Genomic DNA, 17,680 nt, shown 5'->3' on the forward strand with positions numbered 1-17,680 from the left:
CACTCAACCGGACGTGGGCCACTGTGCATTTTAATTCTGTCCAGAACTGGTTTGCACTCTATGACCTTGAATAACCTGCACACTTAGGGAGTAACGACCAAGATAAAATGGTATGTCAAATATGAAAACATAGAATAATGGTCTGAATTTGTGGCTACATGCCATTATGGTACCCCCAGATACTGTTTGAATGGTGGCATGCAGTGGTCCAGTCTTGTTGAGACTCATCTTGGGGTCTAAGATGAGGAAACCTACTGAAGAAATGACCAAACACGAGAAAAAGCTGGTGTGATTTTTTTTTATTTTTATAACTTGAAAAATAAAATGGCAAAACAAAACAAAATCCAGGCCAAAGGAACAGAGTTGTTGACCTACAAAAATCCAAATCCGTCTTGTGGCCCTTTAAGAAATACACAAGAGAACAAATTTAGTTGACTCAGTAAAGCATTACTGGTTGTCATACAGCTTCATGTTAAAAGAGGCGAACTATCCCTTTAAGGGTGCGCTCTTTTTACTTTAGAGTCCCCACCAGAAGTTGAGAATGATCCGGATTCAGATCCTTTCATCTAGGGTTTTCTTTTTTTTATTATTATCATGATGATCAATTTACACAATTGTTCAGGGAATTTTAGAGTTGTTAAAATAGTTTGAAATTTTCTTTAAATGAAAATAAATACCCAAGAGACCCAAAGACAACAGTGATCTTGTTGCGTCAGGAGGAAATTACGCCATTTCTGTTCTTACCCATGTTTGGAATAGACGCAGGAGTCCATCCCGACAGCCAAGCAGCTCAAGTAATAGTAGAATTACAAATGGTGCTGTTTTTGCCGCCATTTGTACGAAAACTTCGTAAGAACTCAGACACAATCTGAATGCATGGAGAAAGTCTTAAATGTGAGCCGAGCAGATTTGCTCGCGAACAGTGAGGTTTTGGGTGTGAGGAGAGAGTTTTAAGAGTGAGAAGAACAAAATTTGAGCATGAAAACAAGGAATCCTTCTCTCGAATCTTAAACATATGCTCCTGATTAAAGATAGAGATTTACCACCATAAGTAACTGCCGTGGCAAGATCCATTCACTCAGTTGGCAGTTGGGAAATGTTAAATCAGATGGGATGTTTTTAGTGTGTAAAAAGTGTAGTGAGTAAATGTGTTGCTGAGAATTCTGATAGTCGCTTCTGTCCCTGCAGGTCGTGTTGGTCTGTGGAAGGACGTCTTCACAGTCTCTATGAATGAAAAATTTGATGCCATATATAGACAGAAGATGGGAAAGTCCGATCTAACCTTTGACTTCGGTGTGTGAGGAGCACTTGACCTGACCTTCACCATGGGCTGCTACTTTGCTGCTCTCACTGATGTCTACAAGTGCTAACCCTCCTGCTGAAAACCACACTCCTACATCTCCATTAAGTCCAATCTGACAGTGGAATCACACTGGAAGACTTTTTCACAAAACGCATTCTTTTTCAATTTAACCAGTCATCGCATCCTTGTGGTCTGACAAAAAAAAAAAAGTCACTTTAGAATTGTACAAATGTAACTGAATTTCCTCAGTCAATACTGTAGTTATACCAAACTTCCCTCTATCTATACCTACACTATATATTCATACTTCTGTGTACATTACGTGTTTACACTGGACATTCTTATGGATTTTGCCTATGTCCACATATTTACAATGGAAATCACGTATTCATATCAAAGAACAGTTTAAAAAAACAAAAAAAACAAGGGAGCATTGGAAGCCCACAAACTTCTAACCTCTTGAAAAGTTCAGAAATAGCTGAAACAAAAATCCCAAGGGTATTTTTTTAGCTATTTAGCAAAGTCCCACTGTGGCACCTACAGAAAAAAAAAGCCACGCATCTGGTACTCACATTAAGATTGCTTTGATTTAATTTGAAGGTAGTCAAATTCAAGCCAATATCACATTGATTGAATAATTAACCTAAGTATGTCTAGGCTAACAGAGTAACATGTGAATGGTATCAGTGCTGAAATAATTCTAGACTTAACTGTAATTCAACAAGTAGATATTTGAATATCTCAACAAACAGTTGTCTATTTCTTTAGCAGATGTGGTGGAACATTTATTAATGCTTTTGGACATTTGTCAAATGAGAGCTGTCCTTGGACCACTGCTTTGGTCGTTACCAAAATTACATATCTAGTTTTTTGATCCACATTGCAAATATTTTTTTTATCTTATGCAAAAATTATGCTGTTTGACTCTCACTGAGAAGTCTCCTTAGCCATTTTCACACATGCACCGAAGTCCTGAATGTTAAAGAGATGTTCTGGAGCGATAGCATGTGAAAATATAAGTGTCCTCAAGTGTCTGGACTTTCTGTCGAGATTTTCTACACAAACCTTCATAAAATTTCCAGAGCATCAACGAGTGGGAAAATTTATGATCATGTTGGCAAATATCCCAGAACATTTGCAGCCACTGTGCAAGTAAATGGACTGTACTTGTAAAGCACTTTTCCTGTCATATTGACCACTCAAAGCACTTTTAACACTACCGTACATGCCACATTCCCCCATACAGCACGTCTTAGGCTGTGTTCGAAACCGCATACTACATACTTGCATACTCATCGATCAGACAGTATGCAGAGCTTTTACCCACAATGCATTTTGCTCCTACCCGAGCCGAAATCAGCCGGCCTGAAGCTGATTTCGCTTAAGCTCTAAACTCTGTAAACTTTAGCAACATTTGAAACATTTTCAGGCGAGAAAGTAGTCGTTTAGATCCCCAACGTGTTGAAAATCTGACAAAATTCCGACGAATTCGGCGCTACTAAAGCTAGCCGCAGTGAGCAACGCACTTCCTTTTATTTTCACAAAATAAAATACCTGTTGCCTTTTATCATAGGGAAAGCCATTACGATACAATTGGTGCTTTTGTTTTGAAAGCAGGAAGTGAACCTACCCTAGTTGTAGCTAGCTTGAAACGGCCGTTTTGACAGGAAATGACGATCGGTGACGTCAAGTTACGTTGCATCTTGGGTAGTTTGAGTATGAGTAGTATGAGTAGTATGAGCACCTCATGATGCTTACCCAACATTTCGGCGAATCTAGTATGCATTCGGGAAAAAAGTCAGTATGAGTAGTATGCGGTTTCGAACACAGCCTTAGTCTATACAGGTACGTGCTTGCTACTACATTCACACACTCGATGGATGCATCGGTAGTAAACGTGGGGTTCAGTGTATTGCCCAAGGATGCCCGGGAAAGCCATAGTCAAACCACTGACCTTCCGATTGGTGGGCAACTGCTCTTCCTCTTGAGCTACAGCCGCCCCAGTGAGCATCTGTGTGCTGGTGAGAGTTTGTCCTATTTACTGAGTGCTGATATCCTATCACTCTATGTAAAGATACATACAGTCCTCATATCAACACAAAAAGGAACCTCACCTGCTGTTCTCAAACAAAAAATAAATAATTGAATAAAAACAGTGATTTCTGCAGCATAATTTCTGCATCATGTCCTATATCATGTGCTTCCTCCTGAGGCTTCTACAGACCCATTCTTTCCGCCTCTCTGACATTCCAGCCAGGAGAGTGTGTCTCCAGAAGAAAGCTTCTCACTGTGATGTACCTGTGTGGACAGCATCTGCGAAAAAAACAAAGGATCAAATTGTCCACAATATCTCCAGTGTTAATGTGTGAAAACAGCTTTTAAGAGTGATATATCAGCCGTAGGGAATTCTTATGTAGCCTAAAATGGACTAATTTCTCTACCTAGTTTGTTCCCGTTGAGATATAAAGATGTAAAAATTTGAAATAAAACATCTCGTAACTTGCTTGTAATTTGCTTGCTTGCATAATGTTGTGGCAGTGATATCGATCAGCTTATTAATAAATAGTTTCATATGTTTGGCCTTTTGCTCTGCTTTGCCTGGAGCAGCTGTGTTGCTATTCAGTCTGCTAGAAATATCTGATAGTACACAGAGCAGTGATACAGCTTGTTGACTGCACGAGGCCTATTTGCATAAAGGATAACATAAACTGATTGCAGTAGCTGATGTTTATCTAACGTTGCATTGACTTTGCACTGAAACTGACAGGATTAGCCTGCAGCTGTAGAATCTAAACACATCCAGTAGGAGGCAGCCTAATTCCTTCCATCCATCCATCCATATTCTATACCCGCTTAATCCATCGGTTGGGTAATTATTAGTTAATAGTTTAACAGGGCTCAAAGGGCTTTTGAAATTTTTTCTGACAAAGGATTTTTCTCATGTCAAAGGTTAGAAATAAAGGTTAGCTAATACATTATTATGAAAGGATTTGTGCTCGTTCAACGAAGGTGTGATGAAGGGCTGAAATAGTAACTGTTCCATTTCTCTTTCATCATCCATATTTTGTTGTTTCACTGAAATTAAAGGAAGAAAATAAGGCAAAACAGGTCCGCCAAATTATTGTGATCTGTATCAACCCACAATTTCACAATTGTTGCATCTCTAATTGTGATTAGTCGTTTGATATAAACTCCTCCCATACATGAACATGTACACATTCGGGGTTGGGTAGCTTGGGTTGTCTTACCGGGTTGATAACCAAAATCATACTACCACTTCGTCAGATCTGTATTGCCAGGGTAAGATAAGCCATATCACCCTGAAAAAGTTGAACCTACTTTATAGTACAGGTGCAAAGAAGAAAGAGAAACAGCTCTGCCAGCCATAACCATAAGATTTACAAAAAATATATATTTTTTTAAATTGAAGCCTAATCTTCAGGTTTGAGAGGGTGTCTGCATCTGGAACTCATGGGAGCTGTAGGTAGAAGGAGGTCTGGTATTTAAAAACATTGCTTCTGAATCTACTTTTGGAATCTGTGCTTTGTTGGAAAAATATCGAGGTATGAGATATTAAAGATACAATGGAGCTTGGTGATTGAGAACTATATTTATGAGAATAGTCATTTTGAATACTGGATTTACAGGTAGCCAATGAAGAGAAAATAAAATCTTAGGAATATCATCTCTTCAAAAGGAGCACAAGTTGACTTGACCTGCATGTTTTCATTTTTAACAGTAAATGACTTTCAACAATTTTATCTACAAATTACAATATTTATTTATAAAATGGAATAACACATTTTTATTATATTCAAATGCCTGTAAGTGGACCATTACACTCATGTTGTTTGTAAAGAGTATGAACCTGACTCAAACTACTTAGGATTTATGCCACATCAGCGTAATATGGCATGAGCATATACAATCTTCAAGGCCAATCGCACTAAGACTTATTTTCATAATTTGTGCTAGTGCAGGTAGTCAGTTGGTGCTCATCAAAGTGCCTTAGTGGCACAATCTTAAATCCACTATGTCAAATTGTCTCCGGTTGGCTGTTGACACAAAATGGTAAAGGTTACCATCATGAGCTCCTGAGTGTAGCATTAACATAACAACAGTTACACAAAAGGAATCTGCAAGGGAAAAAAAGGAAAACGAATGAACGAATAAAACGACAACTTGGCTGGCAACTCAGCCAAGAAGTGGTAAGCCACGTAAAATGAGGGAACGGGGTCAGTGGATGCTGAGGCGTAGAGGTCGCCACTTTCTGCAGAGTCAATCGGATGCAGTGGTGTAAAGCACACCGCCACTGGACTCTAGAGCAGTGGAGACGCGTTCTCTGGAGTGACGAATCATGCTTCTCCATCTGGCAATCTGATGGACGAGTCTGGGTTTGGCGGTTGCCAGGGGAACGGTACTTGTCTGACTGCATTGTGCCAAGTGTAAAGTTTGGTGGAGGGGGGATTATGGTGTGGGGTTGTTTTTCAGGAGCTGGGCTTGGCCCCTTAGTTCCAGTGAAAGGAACTCTGAATGCTTCAGCATACCAAGAGATTTTGGACAATTTCATGCTCCCAACTTTGTGGAAACAGTTTGGGGATGGCCCTTTCCTGTTCCAACATGACTGCGCACCAGTGCACAAAGCAAGGTGCATAAAGACATGGATGAGCGAGTTTGGTGTGGAAGAACTTGACTGGCCTGACCTCAACCCAATAGAACACCTTTGGGATGAATTAGAGCGGAGACTGCGAGCCAGGCCTTCTCGTCCAACATCAGTGTCTGACCTCACAAATGCTCTTCTGGAAGAATGGTCAAATATTCCCATAAACACACTCCTAAACCTTGTGGACAGGTTGCCCAGAAGAGTTGAAGCTGTTATAGCTGCAAAGGGTGGACCAACGTCATATTAAACCATCTGGACTAAGAATGGGATGTCACTTAAATTCATATGTGTGTAAAGACAGATGAGCGAATACTTTTGGCAATTTAGTGTATGCCTCACTTGATCTGCCAATGCATGTTTGTCAACTGATTTACATATATATATATATATTCTATCTATAACACTAGCATATCTTTAATAATAAATAATATAACAGTTATATCATTTCTCTTCAGGGTTTTATAAAATATTATTGCATGCAATTTGTTAGTCGAATCAGGCGATGAACAAGAATTGTTGCTCAAACTAAGATTATAGTACAAGGCCATGAAAGTCCAATAAAATTTGATTATTTTTTTGTTATGGTTGTTATACATTTTTTGTTATGGTTTTAAATGCAAGCTCATTACACAAAACAGTGCAAAGTAGACCAAGATGTCACATGACACCGTTTATCGTGATCCCAAAGACACACTAAAAACTTAAAAGAAAAATGTTTTTTTTAAATCTTTACTATTCTGCCCTAGCCGTTACGTGCTTGCAACAGGCATATAGATAACTAAAAGATGAGTGAGGCTCCAGTTTCCTTTGCATGAGCTTTAGTGAAGTACTGCTTTCATTCTTTTACCGTAAAACTAAAAATAAACACAAAACATCAAATTACCATGTGTCAAATTGCTACACATACAAAAAACACCACGAGCTACATGTATAAAATGAGCTACATAAAATTAGCAGGCTAGTCACATCCACACAACCTCTCAATTCAATAGCACCGTTTAAACAACTAACAACTAATTTGCTCGACATGCAACATAAATGAATATATTTAATGAATATTTAGAATAGCATAAACTTACGGACGTCTCTACTCCTTTCTACTTTCTCTGTCTCCATCGGTCATTCTTCCTCTGCCTCTGCCCCGGTCTCCTATGACGTCGTCCCCCAAGGATCGATTTTAGGGCCAATTCTCTTCAGCCTGTACATGCTCCCCCTAGGGGACATAATCCGTAACCACCTTGTTTCCTTTCATTTCTATGCTGATGACACACAGCTTTATCTGCCATTAAAAACAAAGGAGTCTGCCCAATCTCCTGAACTGTATAGAGGCCATTAAGCACTGGATGTCGAACAACTTTTTACAACTTAATGACAGCAAGACAGAAGTTGTGATTTTTGTTCCCCAAAATCAATTCCCACAGTTGCTGAAAACTTATCTCACCTCTCCTCCTTTGTTAAGCCGTCTGCCAAAAGCCTGGGGGTTATCTTTGATTCGGACATGTGTTTTAAAAAACAGATAAACTCTGTTGTTCAAAGTGGTTTCCATCAGCTGAGAGTAGTCACCCGACTCAAGCCCTCACTGTCCTTTCAAGATCTGGAAACAGTCATCCATGCCTTCATAACATCTCGGCTGGACTACTGCAATGCCCTTTACTTTGGCCTCCCCCAATGCCAGCTAGCTCGCCTGCAGTTGGTGCAGAATGCTGCTGCTAGGTTTTTAAAGGGCCGTGTATACTCTCGCAGCAGTGTGTCGCAGTGAGCTTGTCGCAGACACGACGCAGTTATTTTTGATTTATGCCTACTTTTGAAGCGCTGTCTGCGCTATGAAAATCCCACGCCACAACGCAAGAGGGACAATCACGAACAAGCTAGGATTGTGGGTGTTAACGGTTACGGAGGTCATTCAACAACAATGGCGACTGGACGAATGCGCACTTTGATTGAGATGCAGCTGATCGATCTAGAAATAGAAGAAATATTGCTACTACTGGAGCTGGCAGAGAGGCGAAAGAATCGTCACGGTTAGCACGGTTAGCGTCACCATTAGCCAGTTAGCAAACCGGAAATACGTATAGTGTAGAGCGGATGTAGAGTTGACCAATCAGAGGCCTCCTTTCTCTCCTCCCTGCGGCGATGTCTGCGGCACTGTCTGCGGTGAGTTACAATTTTGAGGAGGTGCACCAGAGTGTCTGCGTAAGGGGGGGGGGGCATGTCTGCGTTAACTGCGACACACACGCAGACGACCTGGTTTCCGACCATAAATCAGCCTTAACAGGCACAAAGAGGCAAGAACACATCACCCCTGTCCTTTCTTCTCTGCACTGGCTCCCCATTTGTTTTAGAATTCAATTAAAAATGTTACTTTTGGTTTTTAAGTCACTTCATGGTCAGGCCCCTATGTACATCTCTGACATGATTCAGCACCTCCCTGCACCAAAGTCCCTCCGGTCTGCCAACAAAGGTCTCCTCCATGTTACCCGGTCCCGCCTCAAAAACAAAGGGGACCGCGTTTTTGTTGTGGCAGCTCCTCGTCTCTGGAATACTTTGCCCCCTGATATCAGATCTGCTCCCACAACTACTACTTTTAAATCCAGACTTAAAACACATTTGTACACATTGGCTTTTGCTTCCTAGTTTCTTTTTTCTCTCTCTCTTCTTCTTCTTTTTTTTTAATTTTGTATCCCTATTATTTTATCTTGCCTTTTTTACACTGTAGATTGCCTTCTGTATCTTACGTATTTTATTTTTGCTTTTTGTTCATGCTTTGCTTTTAATCTTATTTTTATGCTTAATTTTAGTCTTTTAGTTTGACACTGTACAGCACTTTGGTCAGTTCTTGCTGTTTAAATGTGCTATATAAATTAAAGTTACTTACTTACTTGCTTACTTACTCCAGGGATCCGACAGTGGGAACTACTCGTGCTGAACTGAACACGTTATGAGTTACGAGGCGAAATAAAGGCACTTATGGTGCAATACTGTGGTACACCAGTAGGTGTCCTTCTTGTTCTACACAACACAATTTCAGCTACATAACTTCAGGGTAATTATAGCCTGATTAACATCGACTTTCAAATCTCTTCGAAGGTGTTGCGTCACTGCGAGGGCGGAGCCTGGGTAGGGTAATTAATAGATTAAGACAGAACATTTACTTTGGAAACTGTTTTAAAAAATCTGTTTTTCTGATTCAAAAGCATTATTTGTATGTGGACGACTGGATGAGAGTAGAAAAAGTCTGTGATAGTGTGGACAGTGCCTAAGACATGTACTTTAGGAACAGAAAATATGTTTTTGAATTAAGATTGGTTAATGAATATTAAATGTACAGATTTCATGTTTTTTTTTCCCCCCTCAAAAATGACAAATATACAAATTATAATGGCACACGATGACAGAAATGTATTATGAAAGGTCAGCATTTTCTTTTGTGTGCCTGTGCTTCTCAACTTTTTCCAGGGGGCATGGTGGCTATGATGACTTAATTGCAGACATCAGTCCCATTCCATCCTGTGGAATCCACAACATGCCTGCAATTTTCACCATGTCACACTCTCACACCTTTGTAAATACATCTGTCTCAGTTTAATCACTGGTCAGTCTCTTAAGGGTTCAGCCTGAGCAATTCTTAAGAATCCGTTGCTTTTCACAATACAACCCTTAGAGATGTTAGTCTTATGTATTGTAGTTCCACTACCAAGACAGACCAGTCGATGGAACAACATGAGGCTATGAGGGCAATGTCTGTCTGATTTAAGTGTTCAGACAATTCATCACTATTTTAAAGAAGTATGGTGAAGTGGATCCTCTCGGTGTTATCAAGTCCAGAAGTTGCCAAACCAAGTATTTTGTAGAATAGAATAGAAAAATACTTTATTCATCCCCCAATGGGGGAAATCCAAATTAGTCACTTAGTCATTAGTCACTGCAGCTGCTCCTCTGACCTGCCTGGATGCTGCGGAGAGGATGTTTATGGATACATATACAGTATATTGAATTGTTTATTGTACCAATATCCCTGAGATATAAAAGCTTAAATTGTAAAGGTTAGTAAAAAAAGAAAACATTTAGACGTCAAAAAATTTTTAAGAGAATTTTATTTAGTAGAGGGCATTGAAAAATTACAACTTAAAAAAAAAAAAAAAAAACACACACTGGAAAATTAGAAAGAGTACCCAATATAGTCTGGTCAAATCTATATAATTCCCTCTGATTTATATAAAAACTGTTGAAATTATTAAAGATAAACAGAACGCTTTGTTCATTAAAAGGTCATTAAAGCATTTTGGCATTTCAACATTACACACCTTTCAGCATACAAGTCAAGCAATTTGAATTCTACACGAGTGACACCCCTGCATTGAATCGCACAAATAGATAAACATAAACCATCACCTTAATAAATTGTTTGTTTTTTTTTGTTAGAAAGTAAGAGTAAGAGACTGTCATGAGAAATTATGTTGTGATGTGGTTGATTGAAGACATGATGAGTAGACTCAGCAGTAGGTGATGCATCTGGGAGCGCTCTAAAAAAATAAAATAAATACATTATAGCGTCATACACAAATCACCATCTGCTTTGATAATCCTCAAATTCCACATTCTAGTGGAAACACAAAGTGTACGGTTGAATGGTCAAATAAATCACAGTTTGTAAATGTTCTAAAACAATTTTACTAGACTTTACTGGGAAATGGCAAGATTAGAAGGAAAAATGAATGGGGACACTCATAATGACTAAAAGAGAAGAAAAAAAAAACAAGCTGAAAGGGCTGTCCAACTCCCTGCGGTGCTGTGTATGTAAAAAATAAGAGCTTAAAAAAGAAAACTACTGTACAAAATAACAAAATTCAGAGGTTCTTGTTGCTTTTCTAATCGGTATGACAACATGAAAAAGAAACGAGACAACTTTGAATGTTGCAGCCGCTAGGAAAGGAATCGCGGGACGACACGGTCTTCTTTCATGGTTCTGGGCCAAGAGATAATAAAAGCGTCGCTCTTTCACTAGCATGAAGAAACTTTTACCAGTTCTCACCATGGCAACTACTTAAATACATCTGGGTCATTTCACCAAGTTAGGGACTTTCCTAAGCAATAAAGACAATTTGATCACACCCAGTAGGAGCAGTTAAATCAGTAAACTCACCGAGGCAGGCCTCCAAGACAGTTACATGTTTGACTCTGAAAAATAAAAACAATAGTTTATTATTTAAATGCAAAGATTTGCATTTGTCATTTAATTGTATCTCTTTTTGTATCGTCATGTTTTATCGTGCACAATATAATCCCGTGTTTTGTAGGGCCGAATGGCTATCACTTCCCACAACGTTGTACTGCTATTGTTGTATATAATGTAAATAAAAAATGCTATGAAAAGTTTCTGAAAAGTTTCTTAAAATAAAACACCTTAAAGCTTAAAGAAGACTTCAAACTGAGATGTAACATTTTGTATCCTTGTTCAGTAAATATATTATCATGGTAAAACCGATGCCTAAGAATTGCACAAAGACAACAAGACTGGAAACGTTCTGTACTGTAGTAGAAAAAAAGAACATATTCAAATCTCACTTTTAGGATTTTTATTTTCTCTTCACAAAATTTTTAATTAGACATTTGGTTTAAATAATTCATATGTAGAACTAAACTGTTTAAATTCACATTTATAAAAGATCGCAATTTGGAAAAAAGCCTAAAATTCTAATTACTTTTTGAAAAAAACATACCTTTGTAAAGGTAAATGCATCCTTAAAATGTTCATTAAATGCTTACAATGTTTCTTTTTTCTTACTTTTTTTTGGTCTAAATCTTGATTTTGAGACATCTTTAATATTAGACACAGATATTTTGAACTCACCCCAAGCGTAATCTTTAGTAGTCTTCCCGTGAGTAACCTTGCAGCTGTACTTGCGGCCATCCACGGGTGTGAAGGGAACACTCTTGGTCAGATGGAAGTGCCAGTCCTGCTTGAAGGCTAGGTCGGTCTGCTTGTGATTGGGGAGAACGTTTCCATCCTCCATCAGCTCGATAGTGATGTCAGGGGGATGGAAGTTGCTCACGTGACAGATCAGCGTGTTCTCCTTTCCAAACTGTCCTGGGTCACGGCTGTACAACTGAACCTTGGGTGGAGCTTAAGGCAATATAGAAAAAAAACAATTAGATACAAAATACTGCAAGCCGCATAATTTTTCCCTTCATCTTAATAACGCACTGAATGAAGCAAGAAACATTAACATTTATGAGCGTTATAGCTTCTTGATGGCACAGTATATTTTGTAAAATATCTATATTTCCATAGCTCAATAGGTTATTACACATTAATGTTTAAAAACTGCATCCAATGTAATATTTTGTATCAGCAGCCATTACAATGTTACATTATGTTGGCATCATGCCAGTCTGTTAATTTCCACTGTTGTTAAATTGAAAATAAATCATCTGCTTGAAATAAAATAGCATGAATGCCTGTAAAAATAGGCAACCTTAAATTAGGCTATTGTCTTTAATGTTCTGAGAATCTGCTTATTAGAGATTCTACATTTGATTTTTTTCTGAAAAAAAAAAAAAAAACTTGGGTGTAAACAAAGGGTCATTCTCACACGAAATCGTTGACGAGAGTGAAAAATAGGGCAATGGGAGAAATGCTTTTTTTCTTTCACAATTAAAAACCAAAAAGGAAAAATAATTAAACATCGATAGATTTAATAAATTCACGTCATATTGGAGCCAACGGGGTGTAGTGGCGCAGCAGGTATTGCAAAAGTGAAAATCGAAACTAACTCAAGACTGAGGGGATTTCCATCCCGAATAGACAGATAGACAAGTGTAATCGTGTTTCTTATTTGCTTTTAACCCTAATATTCTCAAACATTCCATGTTTAAGGACTTTTTAGTTTCATTGACTGACTATTTATTTCAGTAAAATGCGTTTTTTCTGTTTCGTTGACCATTTCTTCAAATAAAATGCGCTTTGTAATGAAATTTAGCATTGCTTCGATGTAAGTAGTAGTAACGACAAATAGTTTTCTTCGATTGAAAATATTGTAGTGTAGCAATGAAGAATGAAGGACGTATTATATTCGTCATTAAAATGCTCCGAGTTAACAGGAAGCCTAGATAAAAAATAAAGTACTTACTTTCCTTGGAGTCCCCTGAACTCAGCAGAGTCATGAGAAAAGCTGCAAAACACAGAACCAGCTTCATGTTGAATCGACTTTCTTTTGCTGTTAGCGAGAGTCAGAATGCGTTCAGAACAACCGACCACCTTAGTTCTGCGAAGGGTGCTACATTAAAGTGAAACAATGAGGCAGACCAAATTAATATACCGTATGAAGACCGCCCACTATATGACGCTCGCCAATGACTATTTTCCATCCTGTTGTTACCAGGTGAAATAGGAGCAAACATGTTTGGTTCACTGTGGACAGTTGGGGAATGTCAGTAAAACCCAGTAACCACCTTCATAAGATTACTGACAATCTGATATTTTAGTTAATAATACAGTGAGGACGTTTATTGCAAATCCAATCCCCCAATTACATTACCACCTATCAGCATCAGACAGAGATAGATGGATCAAAGAGCAGCAGTAAGAAGTGAAAAAGTGAAGTTGCAAGAAACCGTAAGAGAGGTTAGGCAGACAAGAAAGATATGTAAAACTACATAAATTCTAACATAACAGTGTGGTTATTGTTATTATCATTTTGACTCAGCAGTATATAGCTACACATAGGATACCTAACACATATATCAACAAAGAGACTAATCTTAAAATAATAGTATGTATTCCAGTATTCCAGAGGGCTTTGGTATAGATAGATAGATAGATAGATAGATAGATAGATAGATAGATAGATAGATAGATAGATAGATAGATAGATAGCAGAGATGGGGACTCAAGTCACTGTGACTTGAGTTGTTGTTTTGATGACTTGTGACTTGACTTGACAAAAAATAAAAGACTTGAGACTCGACTTGGACTTGGAAGTTAAAGACTCGGCACTTGACTTGACTTGAGTCACGATGACTTGAATGACTTGAGTGTTAAGCATCAAGCATAACTTCGAACTTTGTTCGTCATTTGAAGATCCATTCTGACCAGTAAGTGCTTGTCAAATTAGCTAATATTATCCTGTTAGCCTAGTCGGTAGTTAGCTAACGTTAGCTTGATGTGATACGGGGTGGACAGGTTGGACACATTGGCCAATGATGTTTACTGACAGTTACTTAAATCTTGTCTTTTCACTTTAGTAAGATAAGATTCTGCAGGTAAAATTGCAATAATAAGGTGACTTGACTTTGATTTGACCAATTACAGGACTTGACTTGACCAAGAAAAAATTACTTGGGACTTGCACATGTGTGACTTGGTCCAGATAGATAGATAGATAGATAGATAGATAGCAAAACTCTTTTGGCCCATATCCGGCCCACACCTGACATGTTCATCCGGCCCACATACAGCATGGAATGATGAAACTTGGGCGGTCCGCTCATGTTTGCCAAAAGTGGGCCACAACCAAGCCATCACAATGCTAGATGTCAAACAAAATCAGACCAAGTAAACCAGCACTCAACCGGATGTGGACTACTGTGCATTTTAATTCTGTCCAGAACTGGTTTACACTCTATGACCTTGAATAACCTTCACACTTAGGGAGTCACAACCATGATAAAATGGTATGTCAAATATGAAAACATAGAATAATGGTCTGAATTTGTGGCTACATGCCATTATGGTCCCCACAGATACTGTTTGAATGGTGGCATGCAGTGGTCCAGTCTTGTTGAGACTCATCTTGGGGTCTAAGATGAGGAAACCTACTGAAGAAATGACCAAACACGAGAAAAAGCTGGTGTGATTTTTTATTTTATTTTTATAACTTGAAAAATAAGATGGCAAAACAAAACAAAATCCAGGCCAAAGGAACAGAGTTGTTGACCTACAAAAATCCAAATCCGTCTTGTGGCCCTTTAAGAAATACACAAGAGAACAAATTTAGTTGACTCAGTAAAGCATTACTGTGGTTACTGTATATGGTGGTAGTGAAGTGCAAAACACAAAACCTCATCAGGGGACCAAACAAAAAAGGCCCTTTGAAATGATAGTTATATAGATAGATAGTTATATATATATGATATATATATATATATATATATATATATATGATAGTTATATATTATAATATTGTGTCGATGTCTATTATAATATTGTGTCGATGTCTTTCAAAACTTAGATAGATAGATAGATAGATAGATAGATAGATAGATAGATAGGGAAAAGGAAAAGAACATGTGATTGGAAAATTGAAAAAAAAACAGCTAAATAACAGAGCATTACAAGATTAAGTTTGCTGTTGTATGGTATGGAGGAACAAGAGAGTATTTGAGGGAACTGATGTCACTCACAGGTAAGAAAGACACGAGACAACAAACACTCATCCTCATGCAAACATCATTCTCCGTTAGTTTCGCTCATTTAATCTGAAAAATAGCAAAGAACAGCACATCCCAGAAAGAAAAGAAACTACACCGCTGGAAAAAGATTAAAGGCCTTCTCTATGGTCAGCAGTTGAAAACACATGCAAGTAGGATCAGAGGGGTTACTTCATTGTACCAAAAGTATTCAACAAAAGGAAGAACCTCAACTTGATCAGTATAAAAGAAAAAACAAAAACTTAGCTCCTTAAATAACCACTGAAAAATGTTAAACATATTTTCATCGGTTTGCTAAACCCACCTTTAATTTCACTTTCTCTTCTTCTCTTTCGGATGAAAGGTTATATAGCCTAGGGTATTCTGTAAGATGAAAAAAGAACAACAACATTTTCTTGTAGAAACTCTTACAACATATTAGCTGAAGAAAAAAATAAAGACATATGATTTGTAACAAAGCTATCATGGTTTTTTTCCGTCTGCATTCAAAGTTAAAACCCTTAAAACATTGTAAGTGTACACTATAGTGTGTTACTGCTTAAAACTGAAGTTTATTGATAATGTAAAAGTAAGTTTTGTTTTTTCAAACATTTACCTAAAAAATAAATAATAATAAAAAATTTAAAAAAAAAAAATCGCTGTAACAATCATTTTGGGCCTCCACACTATCCGTAGTAACTTGTGCCATACAGTACGTCGAGCGCTCGCTTCTTTAACCGTGAGGACCATGACGGAGCGGAACTGGAGGGGAAACCGTCCTTGACACAGCACTGGTATAAAATGTCATGGCATTGTATTGCCTTCACGTCACTCTCGCAATTACCAGCACGGCGAACATAATCACAGCTGTCAACTAAAAGCTCAAGTTATCGTTATCAGAAATAGAATTTCTCCTTATTTCCGGGTCATGTGCTCGCGCGCGCGCGCTGAAAACTCTTTCCAGACGCATTGCCTTCGTGCCAGGGAGTTACCCTGGAAAGTGTGAAAGCCCAAACTTTTCTACAGCGGTTTAAGAAAACAAAAACGAAAGCAGGTTGTACACTTGTGAAACGGACTTTCTGCATTATATCTTCTCAACAAACTGCTGTCTTTAGCAGTGACAGAAAATGTCATGTACACAATGCTTGTTTTCACTTTGAACACAGACTTGATAAGGAAATGTGTACTCAGACAAATAAAATTTCACATCCTAATAGCTGTGAAATTCACCATCAGCCACCATTTCCACGAGATTCACACACAAGTTTTACAATTCATCTTATTTGTTATTAATTAATAGTTATTAATCCTGAATTTTTTATCCTCTTATGTCCTAATTGATCCATTCAGATTCATAGAGCTGAGTTTGTTACCTCTCCAGCTATTAATTCTGAAACTTATATTCAGCTATGTTTTGATTTCTCTTGATCAAGCTGGTCAAATCCAGACTGAATGACTCTACAGAGATATTTATTAAAATACATAAAATACAAAAAATATCTTTGTGATACCTCTCTTTTATCACAAGATTCAGTGTCCTCGTCTTATCATGACATTCTTTATTTGCATGAAGAGCTATGCTTTTACTACTCACCAAGAAGATTCTTCATATCTTTTTAGTTTTGTTCATTTTGTTTTTATTTTCTTTTATCTAAAAATAGTGACTATTGTTGCATTTTCTTCCATCTGCCCATTGTCAACCTCCGCCGTTGCTTAAAGGTGATAGAGAAAGGTTGAATGGGGCATTAATCCTTGTTCTGTGATGTGATATGTAGCCCCAAAAAAATTAGTTGGGTCTGTAATGGCTCAGAACCTCCCTAAAAGGCTCTCTGAAACAGCTATGTTACTATGCTGGGTTTAGAATGCGTCGTTTGCCCTTATTGGCGTCGTTTCAGAGCATATCTGGCAACCTCATTATGAAATGCAGGTAGGTGTTGGCGCTATTCGGTTGCCGTTGCTTGATTGGCTGCCCTTGCTCTCACTGAAAACAGAGCTATAGAGTAATACACTGACTGGAAAGAAAGCTCATTCCCTTTAGATGAACAAGCCAGAGCTAACGTGCAATTCTACAACAGGAATATGGCACAACACACATTTAAAACAAAATAAAATGTGATACTTACAGGCTGTACTGATTGCTGGGGTTGATTTTGTTCAGAATCAGAATCAGAATTCGTTTTATTGCCATTGTTAGTGAACAGTGTTCACTGACTAGGAATTTGCTGCGGCGTAAACATGTAACATAGGATATAATAATAAAAAATAAAGAATAAAAATACATGAATATAAAATGTACAATGTGTGTA

At 38.0% G+C, this 17,680-nt stretch overlaps 2 protein-coding genes across 2 annotated transcripts in view; one reads left to right on the forward strand and one right to left on the reverse strand.

The window, feature by feature from the left end:
• sult4a1 (sulfotransferase family 4A, member 1) overlaps positions 1–3,456 on the forward strand; it is a 31,599-nt gene extending 28,143 nt beyond the window's left edge. The window contains exon 7 of the mRNA XM_075471983.1: positions 1,189–3,456. Within this exon, the coding sequence (XP_075328098.1) occupies positions 1,189–1,301 (113 nt within the window). The 3' untranslated portion in view covers positions 1,302–3,456. The remainder of the gene's footprint in view (positions 1–1,188) is intronic.
• Positions 3,457–10,043: 6,587 nt separating this feature from the next.
• b2m (beta-2-microglobulin) lies at positions 10,044–13,258 on the reverse strand. Its single transcript, XM_075471984.1, has 4 exons — positions 13,097–13,258; positions 11,818–12,090; positions 11,110–11,144; positions 10,044–10,489 (listed from the first exon to the last, which is right to left on the reverse strand). The coding sequence occupies exons 1-3, from the start codon at positions 13,161–13,163 to the stop codon at positions 11,131–11,133; spliced, it is 354 nt and encodes a 117-aa protein (XP_075328099.1). The 5' UTR covers positions 13,164–13,258; the 3' UTR covers positions 10,044–10,489; positions 11,110–11,130.
• Positions 13,259–17,680: the final 4,422 nt, after the last annotated feature.

Source organism: Odontesthes bonariensis, chromosome 8 (assembly GCF_027942865.1).
Source record: "Odontesthes bonariensis isolate fOdoBon6 chromosome 8, fOdoBon6.hap1, whole genome shotgun sequence".
Lineage (NCBI taxonomy): Eukaryota > Metazoa > Chordata > Actinopteri > Atheriniformes > Atherinopsidae > Odontesthes > Odontesthes bonariensis.

Bases quoted from the DNA above. Each gene is read 5' to 3' on its own strand.
- b2m (XM_075471984.1), bottom strand. From the start codon at position 13,163: ATGAAGCTGGTTCTGTGTTTTGCAGCTTTTCTCATGACTCTGCTGAGT. The intron at 12,091-13,096 runs GTAAGTACTTTA...TATTGCCTTAAG, and splicing joins TTCAGGGGACTCCAAGGAAA to CTCCACCCAAGGTTCAGTTG.